This window comes from Gopherus flavomarginatus, chromosome 23 (assembly GCF_025201925.1).
Source record: "Gopherus flavomarginatus isolate rGopFla2 chromosome 23, rGopFla2.mat.asm, whole genome shotgun sequence".
Classification (NCBI taxonomy): domain Eukaryota; kingdom Metazoa; phylum Chordata; order Testudines; family Testudinidae; genus Gopherus; species Gopherus flavomarginatus.
In genome coordinates this window covers 11,201,463-11,223,117 of record NC_066639.1, presented here as the reverse complement: position 1 = coordinate 11,223,117, position 21,655 = coordinate 11,201,463, and the positions used below count along the sequence as shown (strand labels likewise).

General features: G+C 48.2%; 1 protein-coding gene across 1 annotated transcript in view; it reads left to right on the top strand.

The window, feature by feature from the left end:
- LOC127039738 (gastrula zinc finger protein XlCGF57.1-like) overlaps positions 1-21,117 on the top strand; it is a 188,901-nt gene extending 167,784 nt beyond the window's left edge. Inside the window, exons 3-7 of the mRNA XM_050933596.1 lie at positions 6,195-6,277; positions 13,365-13,491; positions 17,390-17,506; positions 17,876-19,249; positions 21,038-21,117. Coding sequence (XP_050789553.1) covers positions 6,195-6,277; positions 13,365-13,491; positions 17,390-17,506; positions 17,876-19,249; positions 21,038-21,117 — 1,781 coding nt within the window. The remainder of the gene's footprint in view (positions 1-6,194; positions 6,278-13,364; positions 13,492-17,389; positions 17,507-17,875; positions 19,250-21,037) is intronic.
- Positions 21,118-21,655: the final 538 nt, after the last annotated feature.

Sequence of the window (21,655 nt, the reverse complement as noted above, 5' to 3'; positions counted from 1 at the left end):
CAGGGCTTGCAGTGGTTCAGGAGAGGTGCGCTGAGTTGTATTTAGGAATCTCAAAATAAGAGGTTAAGACGGTTGGTTCGCAATATCCATTGAAATCTTGCAAACAATTATACAAAAGGACCCTACTGCTGTTAAAACAACATGGTATTAATACTAATTCAAAACTGACATTAAAATTAGGAGAGAAATGCATGACAGAGGTACGTAGGTGTTAGTTCCATTTCTTAATGCCTAAAATTTTGACACTCCCTCACACCATCTTTTTTTAAAAGTGATGCACAGCACACAGTCAAGTTGATGAATGAAAACACACCCATTATTCACTGCTTTGTGTTGCATGAGCATCTGATTAAACACCTAATAAAACTCTACCGCTGTAGGTGGAAATGCATCAACCCAGCTTAGCTCCAAGGTGTTTAGGTGGGAATGAAAAGTTTCTACATTAAAAACATGGCAGAATGGTTAATGGGGAAAATACACTGAAATGCCTCTACCCAGTCCTGTTGACTTCTCCTAAACCCTCCATGAGTTCTGGCCTCTTGGTCAACTTGGCTCCCAGTCTCACATCAGCTGTGCCCTCTCCCAGCCTAACCCATTTTTACTGATATTCTTCATCCTCCTCATCCAGGCAGGGGGTTGGTGCAGCAGCCCCTAAGGTACCTGCATTAATCACAGTCTTTCAAACTGGGGCTGTTTAGATTTCAAGGAACGATTTATCCGAGTTACTGACTCTGGGAGGTGGGAGAGAGGAGAGGCTGAGAGGGCGTTTGTTCTTAGGGCCATGTTCAACCCTGGTAGCCTCCATGTTACCTCGTCCTCCACCCTCCTCCATGTGTCTCTGCTCATGTGTCAGTGTGTCACCTTCTGATCATAATGCCACTAGCCTCAGGAGAGCACCGAGACAAGAGCTACATCACAAGAGGGTTATAGTACTGAGAGAAAAATACATCACAGGGAGGGAGTAATTATCCTGAAATGAAACATTCCAGTCTAGGAAGTGAAAGAATTCAAGTACTTTATTACTTAAAATTATGTTTGAAATGATTAGATTTTTATGAATAAATTGCAGCAAATGCTGATTTCACTGTACACAGACGAAAAAATATTTGTATAAGTAATATACAGAAATACTTCTGGAAAAAGTTGAGTGTGATTTAAGGATATTTACAGTGTATATTTTGCATGTGACATTGACAATTTCTCTTTGAACAGTTATATGATTTGGTTTTTGGAATCTCAGCAGTTATTATAATGAAAATAATTGTTGTCTGTGGACTCCCATAACTTCCCACAACTCTGAACATTGAAATTGTAAACATTGAAAAAAGGGCTTAAAAATTTTTATCACTATCTATTGAAATTACGAGAAAGAAATAGGCAAAATGAATTTTGTCAAACCCACTTAACCGCAGTTGCAGTGTGTTAGGGGATGGAAATACACAACTATGGCACCCAACCTTAATTCTGCCCTGTAGTGATGTCAGGTAATCACCATAGGGCTATGAATTAGGCATTTTAGTGTATAAAGTTCCAGGTTACAAATGGGTATGATCTAAAGACACATGAGATCTTTTCCTCAGGATATCACCGTAACTGGGTTGCTTCTCTTGTTGGTAATTCCCAGAAATGAACAGATTATTAACGTTTTGTCAGTTATGAAGTGGCCATTTCAGATTTCTGGGGAGTGTCTGTTATTTTGCACTAGGAGTCAGGTCCTTGGAGAGATGGAACCTTGGTTTCATTTGAACTTCTCCATGCTCAGCAGCTTCTGGAATTTGGTTCAAAGTATTTTCATGTTTCCCTGCCCTGGTGTTAAAAGTGCTGCTTTAGAAAGTGAGGAAGGGCAGGAACTGACTGCAGGATCAGTAGCTGAGTCTCTTAGATAGTTATAGCTCATCGGAAGGAGGATGGGGATCGGTGAGTGTCTTTCGCTTTAATAATAAACACAGAAATATCATTGTTCTTAGTGAATTTTCATCTTCTAATTCCCATAACCCGCTAATTATCCCTGGCTACCCCCGGCCATCTAGGGAGGGAGAACTAGTAAACTCCTGTGGCCCGTGTAGAACCTAAGGCACAAGGATCTTTCCATGGCTGACTCAAAGTCACCCAGAGTGAAATTCACTTCACTGGATAAATCCCTAGTTGCTGAGCTCTGCAGAGGGGTGGGGAGGTGAATTCCATCCCCCATTCTTGAGCATGGACCCCCTTCCAATTCTCACCCTGATCTCACTACCCCAATCTTCCCTGCAGTGATGGACCCACTTGATGCTGCCAGAGCCATGTGCCATGGGATCTAGAGAGGACAGAGGCCCAGCTCCAGAAGTGCTCCCCCCTGCCCACAGCCCCCAAGCTGTGCTAGAGTTGCCCTGACTTTCCAATCTGCAGATGGGTCCAGCTGTACCCAGCCCGTGCACCTGCCACACACAAACTGTCACAACAATAATGCCAGGATTGGGAAAGACCATCTGGGGCTGGCTGCAGTCTCCCTTTGCTGCTGTGAGGGGAATGGGGTGGTCCCTCATATAGGATCCAAACATACCCAGGGGCAGAAGGGAAATGTTGTTTCTTCCAGGGGTTTGAAATGTTTGGTTTCAAGTCCTGAGCTCTGTCTTCCTGTTTGTCTCCTTCTGCCACTTTCAGATCTCTTGGAGAGACAAGGTGGGTGAGGTAATTTTTTTAGAACCAATTAAAAATACCTGTTTGCTATCCTGGGACCAACATGGGTACAACAACTTTCCCCTTTGTACCCCCTCCGCATCTCACCTCCCCCTCAGCTGAGACTCTCCCGTGTGATAGGAAAATAAGGGTTCAGTCCTGTCACTGGATTGGCTCTTGCCAGTACTAACGGGAGTGAAAGCCTGTGTGCTTTAATGACAGCAGCAGCTCTGGGACTTGACCCATAGGGAGAAGAGATGGGAGTGAGCAGGTTATGTTTGTGTCAGGTGTGAGTTACTCATGTGGGAATTCTGCACCACTGCGTATGCACAGAATTCACGTCCAGAGCAGAATTTCTTTTTTTTTGGCATGAAGAAGATACATTCTGCCTGAGAAGTGCTACAGTTCTGCCTTTCACCCACCAGAGGCCCCTGTGGCACCAGAACAAGCAGCATTCAGCTGGGTTCATCTTGGTGCTGATTTGTTGCCCCGAGCTCTACCCCAAATGGGAAGAGAGTTAGTGGGTGGAACTTGGGAGAGTCCTGAGACACGGCTGCCTCTGGGGATGGGGACAGGGTGGTCATTCTCTACTTGCAAGAGGGTGTGAAAAGGGCACAGGAGGAGCAAGTGTCCCCTATGGAGACTGCCCAGCCCCCGGTTATCCAGTCCCAGATGCTTCTTCCCCCAGCATACCCCAAACCTCTTCACCCTTCCAACCATCAATTGCCAGTCTTCCCTCGCTGCTAGCGCTTCCTGACTGGCAGAGACCCTCTAAGCCAGTATTGTGTCAGGGCTCAACCTTCTGGCTGAGTCCTCTGAGCACTTTCTTCCTCTCTCGGGGTACCATGCCACAGGGGCCCCACAAATCTACATTGCTTAGGCTTTGGCTTCAGCCTCAGGTAGGGCTCAGGGCCCTGGACTTCAGCCCCATGCGCTGGGATTTAAGCTTTCTGCCCTGGGGCTCAGTGAGTCTAATACTGGCCTTGCCTGGCACCCACCCTGAAACCTGCTAGTGACCCTAGCGGGCCCAGGACCCCTAGTTGAGAACCACTGCCTTACCCTACGAATCACAGCAATGTTCAGGTTACTGCCAGGCGTGGAATCATAGAATATCAGGGCTAGAAGGAACCTCAGGAGGTCATCTAGTCCAACCCCATGCTCAAAACAGGACCAATCCTCAACTAAATCATCCCAACCAGGGCTTTGTCACGCCTGACCTTGTCCCAAAGGACCAGTCACTTACTGAGGTCAGTTGAATCTTAGATCTCACAGCAAAGACAACACTTGTACCCAGTCCTGTAATAACCTGTATTAAGACTTATTTAAAAGGAAATGAGTGTTGTTTACGAAGTTAAAACCAAGTAATTCTATAGATGGAGACAAGTTACAGTCTTAAATTTCAAAAGGTAATAGAAGCTTCTATAATAAGCAAGCCCTATATCTTCCTTAGGACTAACCCAGGCTAATCAGCTGGGGATCTCTTGCTTATGTCTAGAATTTTTGCCGTCCCGAGTCCAAGCAGCATACGGATAATCAGTTCCTTCTGTATGGGGTTTTTTATCCCCTTCCTGCCATGTGCTCTGAGCTGCAAACTGAGCTAATGGGAAGTCAAGAGCACAACAACAGTCTTTTGTCGTCTTTAACATCCCATAATAGTCTCTCTGGTGTTGATGAACCTTTCCTGCCAGGCAGGATGTAATGCATTCGGTTGCCAGTCAGCACTTCACCTAGGTAAAGTCTTTCTCCTCTCTGGTGATTTACAGAGCCACAGAGGCTCACAATGCAACTAGTCAGATATTAACCCAGTCAGCAACTCACAAGCATTCCATGAAGTGTGAACACATTCTTATAATCCTAATCCCTAATACTAACACAGGTGAGTCAGACTGATTCCAGCTATGTGTTTGTCCCTGTTCAATGAAGACATGGGGGCTTTTGCAAGAGCTAACACCTGATCTGCCAGTGTCACAGGCAGGATGGGCAGGGATGGTGTCTCTAGCCTCTTTGCCAAAAGCGGGGAATGGGTGACGGGGTGGATCATTTGATGATTACCTGTTCTGTTCATTCCCTCTGAAGCACCTGGCATTGGCCATTGAGCTAGATGGGCCATTGGTCTGATGCAGTGGGCAGCGCTGACATTCTTATGTTCACTGTCTCTGTCAGGATTATCTATTCATTTGGATTCACTGTGGGGCCACAGAAAGAAACAAGATGTGCTGAGGCAAGAAGGCCCAGTCTCAAAGCCCCAGGGGTCACGCTTCCCAAAAGCTAAAACTAGGTCCAGCCCATGAAAGGGGCACTTGCAGGAGAAACTGAATAAAGGCTAGAGCATCAAACAGCTTTGTAAACCTGAGAGAGCTGCCTTGGGAACAGTGACAGGGAGAATTCCCCAGAGTGACTCCTCTGATTCTGCTCTTCTCTGGCCTTTGGTTCATAGAATTATAGAACTGGAAGGGGACCTCGAGAGGTCATCTAGGCCAGTCCCCTGCACTCAAGGCAGGACTCAATATTATCTAGACAATCCCTGACAGGTGTTTGTCCAACCTGCTCTTAAATATCCCCAGTGATGGAGATTTCACAACCTCCCTAGACAATTTATTCCAGTGCTTAACCACTCTGACATTTAGGAAGTTTTTTTCCTAATCTCTATCCTAAACTGCCCTTGCTGTAATTTAAGTCCATTGCTTCTTGTCCTATCCTCAGCAATTAAGAAGAACAATTTTTCTCTGGCATCCTTGTAACAACCTTTTATGTACTTGAAAACTGTGATCATGTCCCCTCTGAGTCTTCTCCGGACTAAACAAACCCAGTTTTTCAATCTTCCCTCATTGGCCATGTTTTCTAGACCTTTATTCATTTTTGTTACTCTTCTCTGGACTTTCTCCATTTTGTCCACATCTTTCCTAAAATGTGGCCCCCAGAACTGGAAACGCTACTCCAGTTGAGACCTAATCGTTGCGGAGTAGAGTGGCAGAATTACTTCTCGTATCTTGTTTACAATACTCCTGCTAATACATCCCCAAATGATACTTACTGTTGCAAAAAGAGTGTAACTCTGTTGACTCATATTCTGCTTCTGATCCACTATTATCCCCAGATCCGTTTCCACAGCACTCCTTCCTTGGCAGTTATTTCACATTTTGTATGATTGTTCCTTCCTAAGCGGTGTACTTTGTATTTGTCATTACTGAATTTCATCCTATTTACTTCAGACCATTTCTCCAGTTTGTCCAGATGATTTTGAATTTCAGTTCTATCCTCCAAAGTCCTTGGAACCCCTCCCAGCTTGGTATCGCCCGCAAACTTGAGAAGTGTAACAGAGAGACTCTGCTGCTGGGAGGGTTTCACCATGTGTCAGAGGGTTACACCCTGGTAGGAGGGGGCTAGATATGTACTGGAATAAGGTCACTCTGTGCTTCCCAATGTGGCAGAACCTAGAATGTCCATTAGCAGGGAAAATCCTGGGGGGAATCGACATGTGGAAAGGACAGAAACCCAGTGTGAATGCTCTCATATTGCCCTTCTCACCCTGGCAGGCTACAGAATAACGTCCACATTTTGCTCCAGATCATCCCATCCTCCCAGGGGGAAGGCAATGGCTGCAATGGAGCTGACTCAGGTAAGGGATTCTCAGGGAGCTGGTGGTGGGTTCTGCTTGGAGGGAGAGAAGCAGTAAATGTATGGGAGGGTGGGAGCCAGTGATGAGCTGCCAAAATATTAACAACAGGTTCCTTTCTCCTCACCTCACGAGGGGCTCATGTCCCCCCCGGGGGTCGTGCCCCATACAACCCCCCGTGTTCCTTGACACACACCCCGGGTACCCCTGACGCATCCTCCCCTTCCCTGTCCCCTGACTGCCCCATGCCGCCCCATCAAACCCCTCCTCTCATTCTTGATGCCCCCTCAGAACCTCTGCCCCATCCAACCACCCCTTCTCTCTGTCCCTGACTGCCCCCCACCACCTCATCCAACCCCTGCTCCTTCCTGACTGCCCCCTGGGACTCTTGCCCCCATTCAGTTCCCTTGTTCCCTGACCACCCTGACCCCTATCCACGTGCCCAGAACCCACCAAACACTCCCTCCCTGCCCCCTTACCACACTGCCTGGGGCCAGGACTGGGACCGCTCTCCTGGGACCGCGACTGGCGCCGCAGGACCCAACTCCCCAAGCCGGGCTGGAGCCGCTCGGCCGGGACCGGTGCTGCTGGGCCGGGTCAGAGCCGCTCGGCCAGGACCAGCCCAAGCCAGGGGTGCTTAGACGGGACCCGGCTGGGGCGCTCGGCTGGGGCCAGCGGGAGCCGCTCGAGTGGAACCAGACTGAGCCACGCGTGCCGTTCCCCCACCCCCCCGGGCTGGGTTACCTGCCTGCTGCTTCTTTCAGGCTTTCTGTGAACATATGATTGGCAGGAAGCAGGGGAAGGGGAGGAGGGTGGAGCATTCAGAGGAGGGGGGGTGTGAGCTGGGGCCGGGTGGGCAACTGCCCGAGCCTTTGTTAAATTTGAATGCTTTTTTAGAACCAGTTGTCCTGGAATAACCTGTTCTAAAAAGGCTTCTAAATTTAACAACCAGTTCATGCGAACTGGCTGGAGCTCACCACTGGTGGGATCTGCTAGAGGTGGTGGGAGGCAGGAAATATCTTGGGTGGAGAAAGAGAGGGGACAGGATGTGACAAACCTGCTGAGAATTGTGTACTCCAGGGTGTGATGGGTTGTCACCCCGGGGTGCAGTCTGGGGGGCTTCTGGGAACCACTGTGCTCTCTAACCTTCAAGCTGGGGTGGCCCTTCTCACACTGCTTTGCTGGAGATTCAGCCAGCCTCTCCAGGGCCTGTTATCACCCAACACGACAGCAGGTGGCGCCATGCAGCCAACTAAGCTACTTGAGTGCTTTACCTAAGCCACTCAAGGAGAGAGAGAGAAGACAACAGCCAATTTCCCAGCGATAAGTGTTAGCAAACAGATCAAAGCAGATTACTTAGCAAATAACCAAAAGCTCAAACCAAGCCTAACATACTATCTGGATAGAATTTGAATTAGCAGTTTCTCACCCTGACTGATGATACAAGCAGTCCACCAAGTTTCCATACACAAGCTAGAAATCCCTTTGCACTGGGACCAATACTTCCTCCAGTTTAATCTTTGTTCCTCAGGTGTTTCCAGGAGTTCTCTTGTGCAGGGAATGAGGCCTTGAGATGATGTCACACCCCACCTTATGTAGCTTTTCCATATGACAGGAACCCTTTGTTCTAAACTCAGTTCTCAGTCCAGTTTGTGGAAAAATTCAGGTACCAAAATGAAGTTCATTGTCATGTGGTCTGGTCACATGCCCTAGCATGCCCTGCTGAGTCACAGTAGCCATGACTCCTATGCTGGCTGAAACGTTTACAGGAGGGCTAAGCTCTTCCATAGTCCATTGTCTTTGTTGATGAGCCATGAACACTGTCTGGCTTCTTCATTTGTTGTACCTGAAAGGCTCCTTGTGGCTGTTAACGCAGTGTAAGCACATTTGAAAGACAGATACAGAGTCAATATCCATAACTTCAGCTACAAACATGATCCGTGCACACAGGTAGGATAACCATATTCAGCAAATCATAACTTTTCCAGTGACACCACACATGAGACACTTTGTACAAAATGAGTCATGTCCTAATCATTTTATAATCCTGCCACTATGTTGAATATAGGCTGTAGTGTCAGATAGGTTCTAATTTCAAGGCACAGGCTTTGGGAATGAAACTTCCCCTCTTTGTGGAAGAGGAAATAACCCTCCAGCCAGGGCTGGGACAACTTCCCAGACTCCCAGTGCTGAAACCTGAACCTCCTGACACTTCGTTAGTTACCCCCACCCCCAGTCTTTGTGGCAACTGCAAACTTTATCGGTGATGATTTTATATTCTCTTCCAGGTCATTGATAAGAATGTTAAATAGCATAGGGCCAAGATCCAATCCTTGCGGGAACCCGCTAGAAAGAAATCCACTCGACCAGGTTCCCTATTTAAAATCCCAGTTTTTAATCTATTTAATGTATGCCCTGTGTATTTTGTATCTTTCTAGTCAAAATATTGTGCTGAACCAACTCATGTGCCTACATATATTACATCAGGACTATTAGCTGCAAGTAAACTTTTGATCTCATCCAATAAGGATATCTAGTTCGTTTGATAGGATCTATTGTGTCTAAACCTTTTTAATGGGTACTAATTATATTACTCTCCTTTCTTTCTTAGTGAAATCTAGTATCGGCTGCTCCATTCTCTTGCCCAGTATCGATTTCAGACTGACACACTTGTAATTAGCTGCGTCATCTCTTTTATACTTTTTAAATATTGGCACAGCATTAGCTTTATTCCAGCCTTCTGGAATTTCACACGTGTTCCAAGTCCTAATTAAAATCAGCATTAACAGTCCACCACACTCCTCCAGCAGGTCTTTCAAAACTCTGGTTATCTGGACCATTGTTAGGATTAATTTTGTCCTTTTAAAAACTTCCTTCTTATTTTCATTGGTTGATCACTGATTTCTGATAGCTTCCCTTGCCAACTTTCTACAATTCTGACCTTCTGACTTCTATTCTTTACTATTGAGTTCCCCTTTCTTCCATATATTTTATTTGGAGAGTGTTGGGATTCCAACCCGGGAGCTACCAGCAGGCTCCAGAGACAGCCCCATCTCCTATATTAAGCTCTGGCTAGTAGGTATGTGATCAAAGTGATGACCCTGCTTCCATCTGTCAGACGTGACTCTTAGCCAGCCAGTAAAACAGAGGTTTATTTGATGACAGGAACAGGGTCTAAAACAGAGCTTGTAGATACAGCGAACCGGACCCCTTGGCTGGGTCCATTCTGGGGGGCAGTGAGCCAGACCCCCAGGTCTGCCCTCCACCCTTGACCCCAGCCAGCTCCAGAGTAACAACCCCTCCCAGCCCCTCCTCTCTGTCCAGCCCCTTTCCCGGGCCAGGAGGTCACCTGATTCCTTTGTCTTCAACACCTTCAGCTGGCACCTTTGCAGAGGAGGGGCCCAGGCCATTAGTTACTAGGAGACAGAGTGTCAGGCATTTAGGTGCACTGGCCCTTTGCTCTGTCAGATACTTAAGAACTGCCATGGGGACACTGAGGCACCAACACAGTACTCAGAGAAACCATTAAGAACTTTCCCAGTTCGTCACATCTCTCCCCCCTTCGAGACTGAACTGAGCGAGGTCACTCCAACCAGTGACCTGAGGAAGTTCGAACCCACCAAGGTTCCCATGGATGCCCCAGCATTTCTCCCATCTTTTGGTGTGAGTTACACCAGGACAGTCCAGTTTCACGCCCTCCCTTAAGTTGGGTGTGCTTGATGGCACTTTCAGACCGCATGTGGGAAGGTTTATGCAGCCCACACCCTTTGCCAGCCCAGTACCCCTGGGTTTAAGCTGGGATTGGGTCTTTTCCCAGCCCTTTGGTTTGTGATTTGGGCTCCCTTGGTTAAGAGCCCCCATTTTGGCCTTTGCCAGCTCTGGGCTTGGGCAGCCGCTTCCCACTTTGTGGCCCAGACACAACACCTTTACCGTCCCCCCTTGCACTTTTCAGCTTTTACTGTTAGTCCCACCTCCTTGAGGCAGCCCAGCCCCCTCTTCACCTGGGACACCTGTTCCTTCCAGGTCTGGCTAAAGATGCACATGTTATTAGTGTCTGCCAGGGCCAAGTTCTTCATTCCTTTTAGCTTGTCTAGAGTCTTCCCAGGCCTAGGCATGGGGTCGGCATTAGACACTGTGATGGCTTTAAGCTTCTGATAGCCCCCATAAAACCAGATCATTCTGTCTCGCTTGGGGATCAGCCCCACGGGTGAGGCCCATGGGCTGTAAAATGGCTGGATCCCATCTAAAGCCAGCATGTCCCTGACCTCTCTCTCCAGGTTCTGGGCTGCTTTCCCGGTGACTTTGAACGGGGAACACCTGATGGGGAGATTGTCTCCCACCTCAGGGAAGAGATCCCCCTGGGGGTCTTCCCCCTTTTTTATCCAATCCTCCTTCTTCAGGTTCAGGGGTCCCCTCACTCTCCTCCCATCCAGCAGCTCGAAAGGGAAGAACCCTGTGGATTCCTGGGGCACCACCAGCTGTCTCCCGATTCCCCCCAGTTTTACTTCCCCTTGGGGAGCCCATTTCCGGTACAGGAATCCCTTCTCCTGCAGGACTCTGTCCCTGCAGCCTTCCCCAAGGGGGTTTGCAGCGCTGTGGCCAGCAAGTTTTTTCAGCTTCTCCAAGGAGGGATCCTTCTGCAGCTCGGTCTGGGATTTAGCAGCTGAGGCAGGGAGTGGGACCTGCTTCCTCTCACTGGCTGGGCCTGGGGTTACAGCCCCCCTGAGCCCTGTCCCTGGTAGCTCCCTCCCTGCTGTGTAATTACTTCCCAGCAGCATGTCTGGACCAGGCAAACCTGTTTCGCAGCTGACCTGCCCTTCCCGGGTGTCCCCCCACTCAGCTGAGATCTCAGCTCCCCCCGTGCTCAGCGCTGCCCTTGCAGTCCCAGTGGGGGCAGGCAGGGAGCTCTCTGCTCTGGTCACAGCATCAGAGCCAGCGTGAGCCCCCTCTCCGGTGTGCAGGGGGGCGGGGAGCATCTCTCCCTCCCACTCAGCCCCAGGGGGCTGGTTATAGGTAGGCAGGTATTCTGAGCCCAGCAGCTCCTCCCCCCTACCAGCCAGGTCATTTGCATTTTCACTGACCATTTTCGTCCTAGCCAATTGGTTTCCTGGATTTGAATTCAAACCCTCGGCCGTTACAGGAGCGGGGCCTGGATCCTGTCCCATGGGGAGACAGTCACCCCCCAACAGGGCCTCCAAGCCGATATCCTGGAGAACCCCAACTACCAGCCAGCCCGACCCCTTCTGGGTCTGCACAGGGATCTGGGCCGTAGGCAGGGCGAGGGTCTTCACCCCAGAGATCTTTACCCAGGTCCCACAGTCCCTTAGCATCTGGGGCTGCACCACCACAGTTCTCTTTGTTCCAGGGTTTCGCCCCTGCAGGCGTGTTTTTCCACTGACCCCTGGGCAGCCCCCTATGTCTCTCTGCTTCACCATTACCAGTCCATGCTGCTGCTGCTTTTCCTGCAGCTTTTTTTTGGGCTCTTGCTCTCTTTCACGGTCCTTTCGCTCTCTTGGACTCTGCTTCCATCCCATCCGTCTTCAATTTTCTGATGGGGAACCCAATCGTGAAGACCCTCGTCTGATTGGGGACCAGACTCCCAGGGATGCCTGGCTGATGCTCCAGCTGCTCTCAGATTCTCTTGTAGCCCCATCTGGGCCAGGAATCTGCTCCTCAGAGCGGTCCTTTTTCTCCAACTGCACGATTAACTGTACCTTAGTGAATTTCCCCGTGCGTAACCCTTTCTTTGTGCACAGGATCACAAGGTCCTTCTTAAGGAGATGGTGATAGGCCATCACTTCACTGTTCCCAAGTGGCTCAGGACTCACAGGCCTGTGTGCTCTTGGCTCCCCCATGGTTTCCAGGAAGAACCCCTGGTGTGCCAGCCCTTCTCATGATTACCACCTCTTTGCCAGGGTCGAGCTGCAGACTCCTCCACCCCTGGGACTGCTCCTGCAATCCCCAGGGGAACCCTGCTACTGCAAAGATCCTTCTCTCTCCCAAGGTCGAGCGGCAAGCTCCTCCGCCCCTGAGACTGCTTGCTGCAATCCTCAGGGGGACCCCATTACTTCAACAGTCCTTCTCGCTGGTCACACACTCCCAGAGGTTAACTACCTCCTGAAACCATCCCTCTCTGAGCCTTCAGCACGCCTGGTCCTCATTATCCCTCCTTTGTTTTACTGCTTCCCAGTCACTTACTGCAAGCAGCGCCATTCAGGGGTGCAGTACGTCCCACCGCTGCCACCAGTTGTCACGGAGTCCCCGGGCGATGCTCTGGAACTGCTCCCCACCAAGCCAGTCAGGACTTTGGGGAGCCTCCTCTCCCTTGGAGCAGACTTGTTCAGGGCAAGAAGCTCACACAGCTTCACCTCCTGCGTCTCTCCTCGGAGCATTCAGCATTCTCTGCCCCTCTGTGTGCTTCCCACAGCTAGTCCACCCCAGCGGGGTCCTGGGGAAGCCACCGGGTTCTGCACCCCCACTTTGCAGTCAGACGTAACTCTCAGCCAGCCAGTAAAACAGAGGTTTATTTGATGACAGGAACAGGGTCTAAAACAGAGCTTGTAGATACAGCGAACCGGACCCCTTGGCTTGGTCCATTCTGGGGGGCAGTGAGCCAGACCCCCAGGTCTACCTTCCACCCTTGACCCCAGCCAGCTCCAGACTAACAACCCCTCCCAGCCCCTCCTCTCTGTCCAGCCCCTTTCCCGGGTCAGGAGGTCACCTGATTCCTTTGTCTTCAACACCTTCAGCTGGCACCTTTGCAGAGGAGGGGCCCAGGCCATCAGTTGCTAGGAGACAGAGTGTCAGGCATTTAGGTGCACTGGCCCTTTGCTCTGCCAGATACTTAAGAACTGCCATGGGAACACTGAGGCACCAACACAGTACTCAGAGAAACCATTAAGAACTTTCCCAGTTCGTCACAGGAGACACAAAGGTTCTCTCTTCCTCCTGGCTGCTCTAGGCAAGGTGGGGTGGGACTCTGTTAACATGTGCCTCCTGGAGCTTCCATTTCCCTGGTGCTGCTGTTCCGTGAATAGTGGGGTTGTGAGTGGGGCAGCAGGTCCTGAGTGTTGGACTCTTTCTTTTTCAGGATCCAGTGACTTTCGAGGAGGTGGCTGTGTATTTCACTAGGGAGGAATGGGCTCTTCTGGACCCTGTTCAGAGAGCCCTCTACAGGGATGTCATGCAGGAGAACTATGAGACGGTGACCTCGCTGGGTAAGGAGGCCTGTCCCCTGGGTTATTAGAAGATGTGGGGTCTCTAAAGAACCTGAGCAGTAATAACTTTATACCTTTATTCATCATCCAAGTTTTGACAAGTTTCTTTGTCCCCCTTTTTTTCCTTATCTCCCATACACTAGCAGGCAGCAGGGAGGGAGGAGGTAATAAGGGATGAGGAGAGAACACAAGAAGCTCCCAAGGCGCCAGGAGGTGGTGCCTGCTGCGAGTAATGGGAAGAAGGAGAGGGGAGTGTGGAGGAAGGGCACCCAGGAAGTGGGCTGGGTGGGTCATTGGGAGGGAGGAGAGGTTTGGGGATCTAGAGCTGTGGGGGATCCCAGACCTTTAACCCTGAATCCCTACCCAAACCTCAGGTAAATCCTAGACTTCAGCATAACCACTCTCGCAAAGCCTCAACTTAATATAAGACCCTGAACTGTAGCAAGCTTAGGCTACGTTTACTAAATCGTATCACTAAATCGACCACGGCTAGATTGATCTCAGAGCGTCAATCCCGGCTGTAATGTCGACCTGCCCTTAATAACCCATTTCTTCATGCTCACTTCTTTACCTCCACGCATGTACCAAAATAATAAGCAATACTCTGATCATGGCATCTTACCTCTAGCAAGTATAAAATTGCCCACAAGACGTGAGACTAGCTCATAGATCATAAAATCAGGGCAGGGTCAAGAAGAGTGAGAGTTTGGAGAGAGTTTTATCCCCCCTCTCCCCATCTACAGCAGCCACAAGCTGTCTTCCCTCCAGGCTCCTTGGATCTTTGAGCCTGTCCCTCCTGAGGTTGCGTAGACCAGTTCTTGTTTCTTACATTCTCCTTTTCCAGAAGAATTAGAGGCTGTTGCTCCTGAATGTTAGCGTTTAATTCCCCAGCTTTCTCCTCACACTGGGGGAGTTTAATTCTTCCTCCCATTTCACCTGAGTCACTAGATTTCCTAATTCCCAAAATGTGCTTTTGCAATGTCACAGGTCAGGGGTACCTAAGCCTTTGACCTGCCTCCATGGTCTGCTCAAGGAATGGCCCCTCAGGTATCAGGCCTCTAGCCAGCCCCTCTCTATGGATAGGGACCCACATGCCTCTCATTTGTGACCAGTGTGTGGGGATTGCAGCTTGTCCTCCACTGTTTTTGCTGGACTAACGTCCAGTTCCTGTGCTTTGCTTTCTCTCCAGGGGCTGTGAACAGTGTGTCTGAAATAGAGGTGGGACTTTGGGTGATACTTGTATGATGCCAATACACACCTCAGTTTCCTGCTGTGATTGGTATTGCTATGATTATAAAGAGCAGGAGACGTGAGGTGTTTTGTTACGTAGCTGTCATGGGGTGATATGAATGGGTCATTTAGGACTCGCTGGGAGTAACCTACATCAATCTAATACCCAACAGAGACAAGAGAATGACTGTCACCCAGGGCTGCCCAGAGGATTCAGGAGACCTGGGGTCTTCGGTGGCGTGTCCCCCTTATCTGCTCTGACACCGCAGAGCATTTTCCTCGTGTCCCCCTTACCAGCTGGAAGGAGGTTACTAGTGGAGTTCCTCAAGGATCGGTTTTTGGACCAATCTTCTTTAACCTTTTTATTACTGACCTTGGCACAAAATGTGGGAATGCGCTAATAAAGTTTGCGGATGACACGAAGCTGGGGGGTATTGCTAACACGGAGAAGGACCAGGATATCATACAGGAAGATCTTGTAAACTGGAGTAACAGTAATAGAATGAAATTTAATAGTGAAAAGTGCAAGGTCATGCACTTAGGGATTAATAATAAGAAGATTAGATATACATTGGGGATGCATCAGTTGGAAGCAAGAGGGGAGGAGAAGGACCTTGGGGTATTGGTAGATCGCAGGATGACTCTGAGCCGCCAATGTGATATGGCCGTTAAAAAAGCTAATGCAGTTTTAGGATGCATCAGGCGAGGTATTTCTAGCAAAGATAAGGAGGTGTTAGTACCGTTATAGAAGGCACTGATGAGACCCCACCTGGAATACTGTGTGCAGTTCTACTCTCCCATGTTTAAGAAGGATGAATTCAAACTGGAACAGGTTCAGAGACGGGCTACTAGGATGATCCGAGGAATGGAAAACCTGTCATATGAAAGGAGACTCAAAGAGCTTGGCTTGTTTAGTCTAGCCAAAAGAAGGCTGAGGGGGATATGATTGCTCTTTATAAATATATCAGAGGGATTAATATTAGGGAGGGAGAGGAATTATTCAAGCTGAGTACCAATGTAGACACAAGAACAAATGGGTATAAACTGGACACTAGGAAGTTTAGACTTGAAATTAGACGAAGGTTTCTAACCATTAGAGGAGTGAAGTTCTGGAACAGCCTTCCAAGGGGAGTAGTGGGGGCAAAAGACATATCTGGCTTTAAGATTAAGCTTGATAAGTTTATGGAAGGGATGGTATGATGGGATAGCCTAATTTTGGCAATCGATCTTTGATTATCAGCAGATAAGTATGCCCAGTGGTCGATGATGGGATGTTGGATGGGATGGGATCTGAGTTACTGCAGAGAATTCTTTCCTGAGTTCTGGCTGGTGAGTCTTGTCCACATGCTCAGGGTTTAGCTGATCGCCATATTTGGGGTCGGGAAGGAATTTTCCTCTGGGGCAGATTGGAAGAGGCCCTGGAGGTTTTTCGCCTTCCTCTGCAGCGTAAAGCATGGGTCACTTGCTGGTGGATTCAGCTTGAGGTCTTCAAACCACAATCTGAAGACTTCAATAACTCAGGCATAGGTTAGGGGTTTGTTATAGAAGTGGATGGATAGGGTTCTGTGGCCTGCTTTGTGCAGGGGGTCGGACTAGATGATCACATTGGTCCCTTCTGACCCTAGAATCTATGAGTCTATGAGCTCTGATGCTTCAGAGCATTTGCCCTGTTTCCTCGTTCCCTGTTCCTGTTCCCCCTCCTGTTTGACTCAGTTTATATAGTAATATTCTCAGCTATACCTTTGCTTAACCAATCATTGTACTGAAGTTTAATTAACCAGTCCTAACACATTGAAACATAATTCTCTAACCAACTGTATCACACTACCTAATTAACTTACACCTAGCAAAATTAATTATACAGCAGACAAAAACAATTAGAGAACCAGACTGATTAACATTGTAAAGCGGTGGCCATAAAGATAAAAGAATACAAAAATGAGAGTTTCACAACCACAAGCATTGAGTAGTGATTTCTTGCCAAACCAGGCTGCTATCAAACTAAGTTTTCTTTAACCATCTTAAGATCTGTTTCTTTATCTGGTAGTGCTGGGCACTAGCAGGACAGGATCATCCCTAACAGCTCAATAGCACCTTATTTCAGTGTGACTGGTTTGGGATGTGAGGATGTGACACTTTGCTTCCCAGCTTATGGCTGCCCCTGCTGCTTAGCCAAAGGCCTTAGTCTAAGGACAAGGCCTCAGACTGTCACGGTAAGAGAAGTCCCTTACAAATACAGACAGTGATTTTGATTCTTTGTTTTCATACTCCTGTAAGTAGCTAAGTGATAAAAATACCCCTAAATTCTTAAACTATAGGCTTGGCAGGCAGGCCTGAATATCTCTATTCTAACAGTGGGTTCTGTCCCTTATCCCATTCTGTGTCTGTCTTGTGTATTTAGATTGTAAATTCTTCAGGGCATGGGCCATCTACTATTCTGTGTTTTTACTTGTCCTAGCACAATGGGGACCCACTGTTAGTTGCTCCTTAGCACTAATGTAATTAATATGATTTATAATCATAATAACTCTCCTGCCTCTTTGAGCCCAGGAAGCTAGCCTTGGGATGTTACTGCTTAACAATGAGCTGGGGGTTAAAACCATGGACTATTCTTTGTGACAAGTATCCCACAAATTCTACTGACCTCCCTGGTTTTCTTTGCCTGCAGTAGGGTTTCCAGTTTCCAAACCTGATATAATCTCCCAGGTGGAACGAGGGGAAGAGCCGTGGGTCCCAGACCTCCAGGGCTCTGAGAAAGGAGTGCTTCCAAGAGCTGCCTGCACAGGTGAGGACTTGGTTAAACCAACTCAACAACTGTGTGGGAATGCAGGAAACATTTGGGATGCCCTACAAAGACCCTGTGAGCTCTCCCAGTTCAGGATTGTTCCCTGCAGATGTGAAATCATTATGGCAGATGTCACTCATGGCTTCCCTCCTATTCTGGCTGACAACTGACAGCAGGTCGCTCCGCGATCTCACTTTCCTCTGAGTGTTCTCGTGAGATGCAGACCAAAACTGATCCCTTCCTCTCTCCTCTGGGGAAGGTTTTGGGGAAAATCAGCTCCTGATAGGTTTGATCTCTCCCACACACATTTTGGATTGTTCATCCCTTTTTCCATTCCTCTCTCTGAGATTTTCTTTCTTTCCGGTGCAGGTAGTGACCTGTGTCTGGATTCTCCCGGTCTCCCATCAGGTGATGGGATGGTGAGTGAGAATGAGGAGGAGAAACCCCATCAGGAAGATGCTGAGCGAAGAGAAGCACATGGAATGTTATCAGGAAGATCCAAAGAGAATGTTTCCAGGAGTTGTGCACTCCCAGAAAAACCAAAAGCCTGTGAGACTCAGGGGAGGCCAGAGGGAAACTTGAGTAGCCTCTCAGACCTTATAACAAGTGGCAGAATCAACTTGGAAGAGACACGCTACAGGTGCCATGAGTGTGGGAAAAGCTTCAATTGGAGCTCTACCCTTGTCAGACATCACAGAATCCACACAGGAGAGACGCCTTATACGTGCACTGAGTGTGGGAAAAGCTTCAGTCAGAGCTCAGACCTTATCACGCATCAGAGAATCCACACGGGAGAGAAGCCTTACACATGCACTGAGTGTGGAAAAAGCTTTAGTTGGAGCTCTACCCTCAATGCACATCGTAGAATCCACACAGGAGAGACGCCCTACACATGCTCTGAGTGTGGAAAAAGCTTTAATTGGCGCTCAGACCTTATCACACATCAGAGAATCCACACAGGAGAGAAGCCCTACACATGCTCAGAGTGCAGGAAAAGCTTCAGTCAGCACTCACACCTTATCACACATCAGAGAATCCACACAGGAGAGAAGCCCTACACATGCTCAGAGTGTGGGAAAAGCTTTAGTTGGAGCTCATACCTTATCAGACATCAGAGAATCCACACAGGAGAGAAGCCCTACACATGCTCAGAGTGCGGGAAAAGCTTTAGTTGGAGCTCACACCTTATCGGACATCAGAGAATCCACACAGGAGAGACGCCTTATACGTGCGCTGAGTGTGGGAAAAGCTTTATTTGGAGCTCAGACCTTATCAAACATCAGAGAATCCACACAGGAAAGACACCCTATACATGCGCTGAGTGTGGGAGACGCTTTAGTTGGCGCTCACACCTTATCGGACATCAGAGAATCCACACAGGAGAGACGTCGTACACGTGCAGTGAGTGTGGGGAAAGCTTTAGTTGGCACTCACACCTTATCGGACATCAGAGAATCCACACAGGAGAGATGCCTTATACATGCGCTGAGTGTGGGAAAAGCTTTAGTCGGCGCTCAAACCTTATCAGACATCAGAGAATCCACACAGGAGAGACGCCTTTTACGTGCGCTGAGTGTGGGAAAAGCTTCAATCGGAGCTCTACCCTGAACACACATCGTAGAATTCACACAGGAGAGACGCCTTACACATGTGCTGAGTGTGGGAAAAGCTTCAGTCGGAGCTCTACCCTGAACACACATTGTAGAATCCACACAAGAGAGACGCCATACACATGCACTGAGTGTAGCAGAAGCTTCAGTCAGCGCTCAAACCTTATCACACATCAGAGAATCCACAAAAGGGAGATGCCCTACACATGCTCTGAGTGCGGGCAAAGCTTCAATCAGTGCTCCAGGCTCATTAGACATCAGAAAATGCACAGCAGAGAGAATTGTAATAAATCCCTTGACTAGTGTTGGCAAAAACGAATTTTTTTAAAAAAATCACGTTAGCTAATTCCCACATAGTGATTTTTGCATCGTCTTCACCGTGGTGTCTCAGCTCCACCAGATAAGTAGCCGCCTTCTGCCTTTTTCAGCTCATCCTTCTTTGGGGTCAGTCCTATGATCTTTTTTATCAACTCCTTTCCTTTTGAATCATAGGAGTGTGTGTCCCTCCAGCCAGCAATGTTCATGAGTTCCAAGTTGGGGAGAGAGATTTGATCCCAACAAGCTACACTGAGGCAAAAACTACCTGTGCCTTCCATCCACTAGGACTGTACATGGCGTTGGCTGCTCAAGTTAGTGATCTTGGTGTAAAAAGTTGTAGTGCAGATGCAGCCCAGGTGCAGTGGTTGGCATTAGCTTTCCCCTTGACCTGACCTAAACTCCATCACTTTTCCTAGTCTAAACTAACCCTGAGCATCACGGTTATCCTGTTCCCCCATTTCAAAGCAATTGTTAGTCATCGAGTTCTCCCTTGGGGAACAAATTGTTTCATTCCCATTTGTTCTGATGTTGCTTCAGGTTGTGCTGGAGAGCAGATATTTTTATTATTATTTTCCGCACTTAAAATATATTGAACTATAACAAAGAGCAGGAAGAGGGCGGGGATAGGGAAAAAAGTCATTTCCTCCTCTGTAACAACAGACATAGTTAGGGTAGGTCAGAGGGAGTCCCTTATTCCCCATCACTGTCCTCCGTCAATCCGTGCTAGAACCTCAGAATCCTTTTCCTTTCCCCAGTTGTGGGATGGGAGACTTCCAAAAGTGCTCCCTGTGCTATAGCACATGGCTAAGCTCAGAGAATAAACCCCAAATCTTCCCTGAGCTTTGCTTTTTGAATTCTGTATTTCCGATTGCTTCAAGCCTGGGCATTGTGATTATTAACCAGTTTCTCTAGCACTGTTCCTACCACTGTTTCTGTAACATATTTTGTTTTTTATGGGACAGGGTTGTTATTCCTTTGCCTAACCCCAACCTGGAAGGCCAGGGTGTCTGTTTTCTCTCGCCCCTCCCCACAGACAAATCTGACAGGGTTGAACCTGCCTGGAGCAAACAAGAAGCCCCACCGGTCACACACACGAAGCAGATAGACATACACAAGACACAGAAGAAACTGAATAAGTTGAGCTATGAACATTTCCAGTTTCCCACAGCATGTTAGTTCTGAAGGTTGTTTAATTTCTTTTTTTTCTTGGAACCAGAACTGGGGAAAGAGAACACTTGAGTCAGTGGAATTACAGCAGGAAGGGATAAGTCTTATGATTTGTCACTAACCAAAGGCTTTGTAAACAGAGCGATAATGTTACTGAATGGTCTGGCTAACCCTGCAGTTAGAAACAATCAGCTCTATGGGTGGTAAATTGACAGGCTTTGCTGCCGATCATGAAATAGCAGCTGTTGAAAGGTAGTATGCTTCTATTTCAATGCCTCTGGATGTACAGAAAACAATGATCTGTGTTAAAGGCAAGTTGCCATTTCTCAGTGCCCCAATTTCTATTGTGTGTGTACAGGAAGGTTTGAATGTGTAGCAGGTAGTTTGATTAAGCTTAGCTATTTTGTGTGTGTAACAGACTCTTGCCCACCTCCAGCAGAGCTTTCAGTCACGTACTATGGCAACTTACTGAATGTCACGCAAATTAGTCCATTCCTCCCCATAGTCGGTCTCTGACCGGAATGTTAGAATGAGGCAGAGAACTGGGAAAGTATCGCAGTAGGAATACATTAAAAAGTGGGATTAATCAGAGCTGGGATGCAGACAGAGCCTCTTCTACAGCTGGTGAAGTGCTAGGGACACACTCCCACTAGTACAGGCTCTGAAATAACGGCAGAAGCAGATCGAAGAGAATGAGCTCATGTGCGAGCTATGGGCAGCTGTCCTGTCAGTGCACCACTCACCTGGCAGGTGTTACACAAAACGCAGCACTTCCCCTCTGGAAGAGAAACACCTCTCTCCGCTGCCACCACTTCATTATACTGTCCATGAGGCTGTTTGTCCTACAGGACTTTGATCTCTTTGAGTGGTCCATGGTGAATCATAAAAGAGCAGGAGTCATCCCAATGGAAATCTCTTCACTTCTTTCTTAGTGTTACCTTCTTAGCCCTGGCTTTGGAGATGACATTAGCCTTATCCTGTCTTGATTTTAGGTAGGATTTTGATCACCTTCTGGGGCTTGGCAGCTTACAACTTTTGAGGGCTTTTCTCTGCC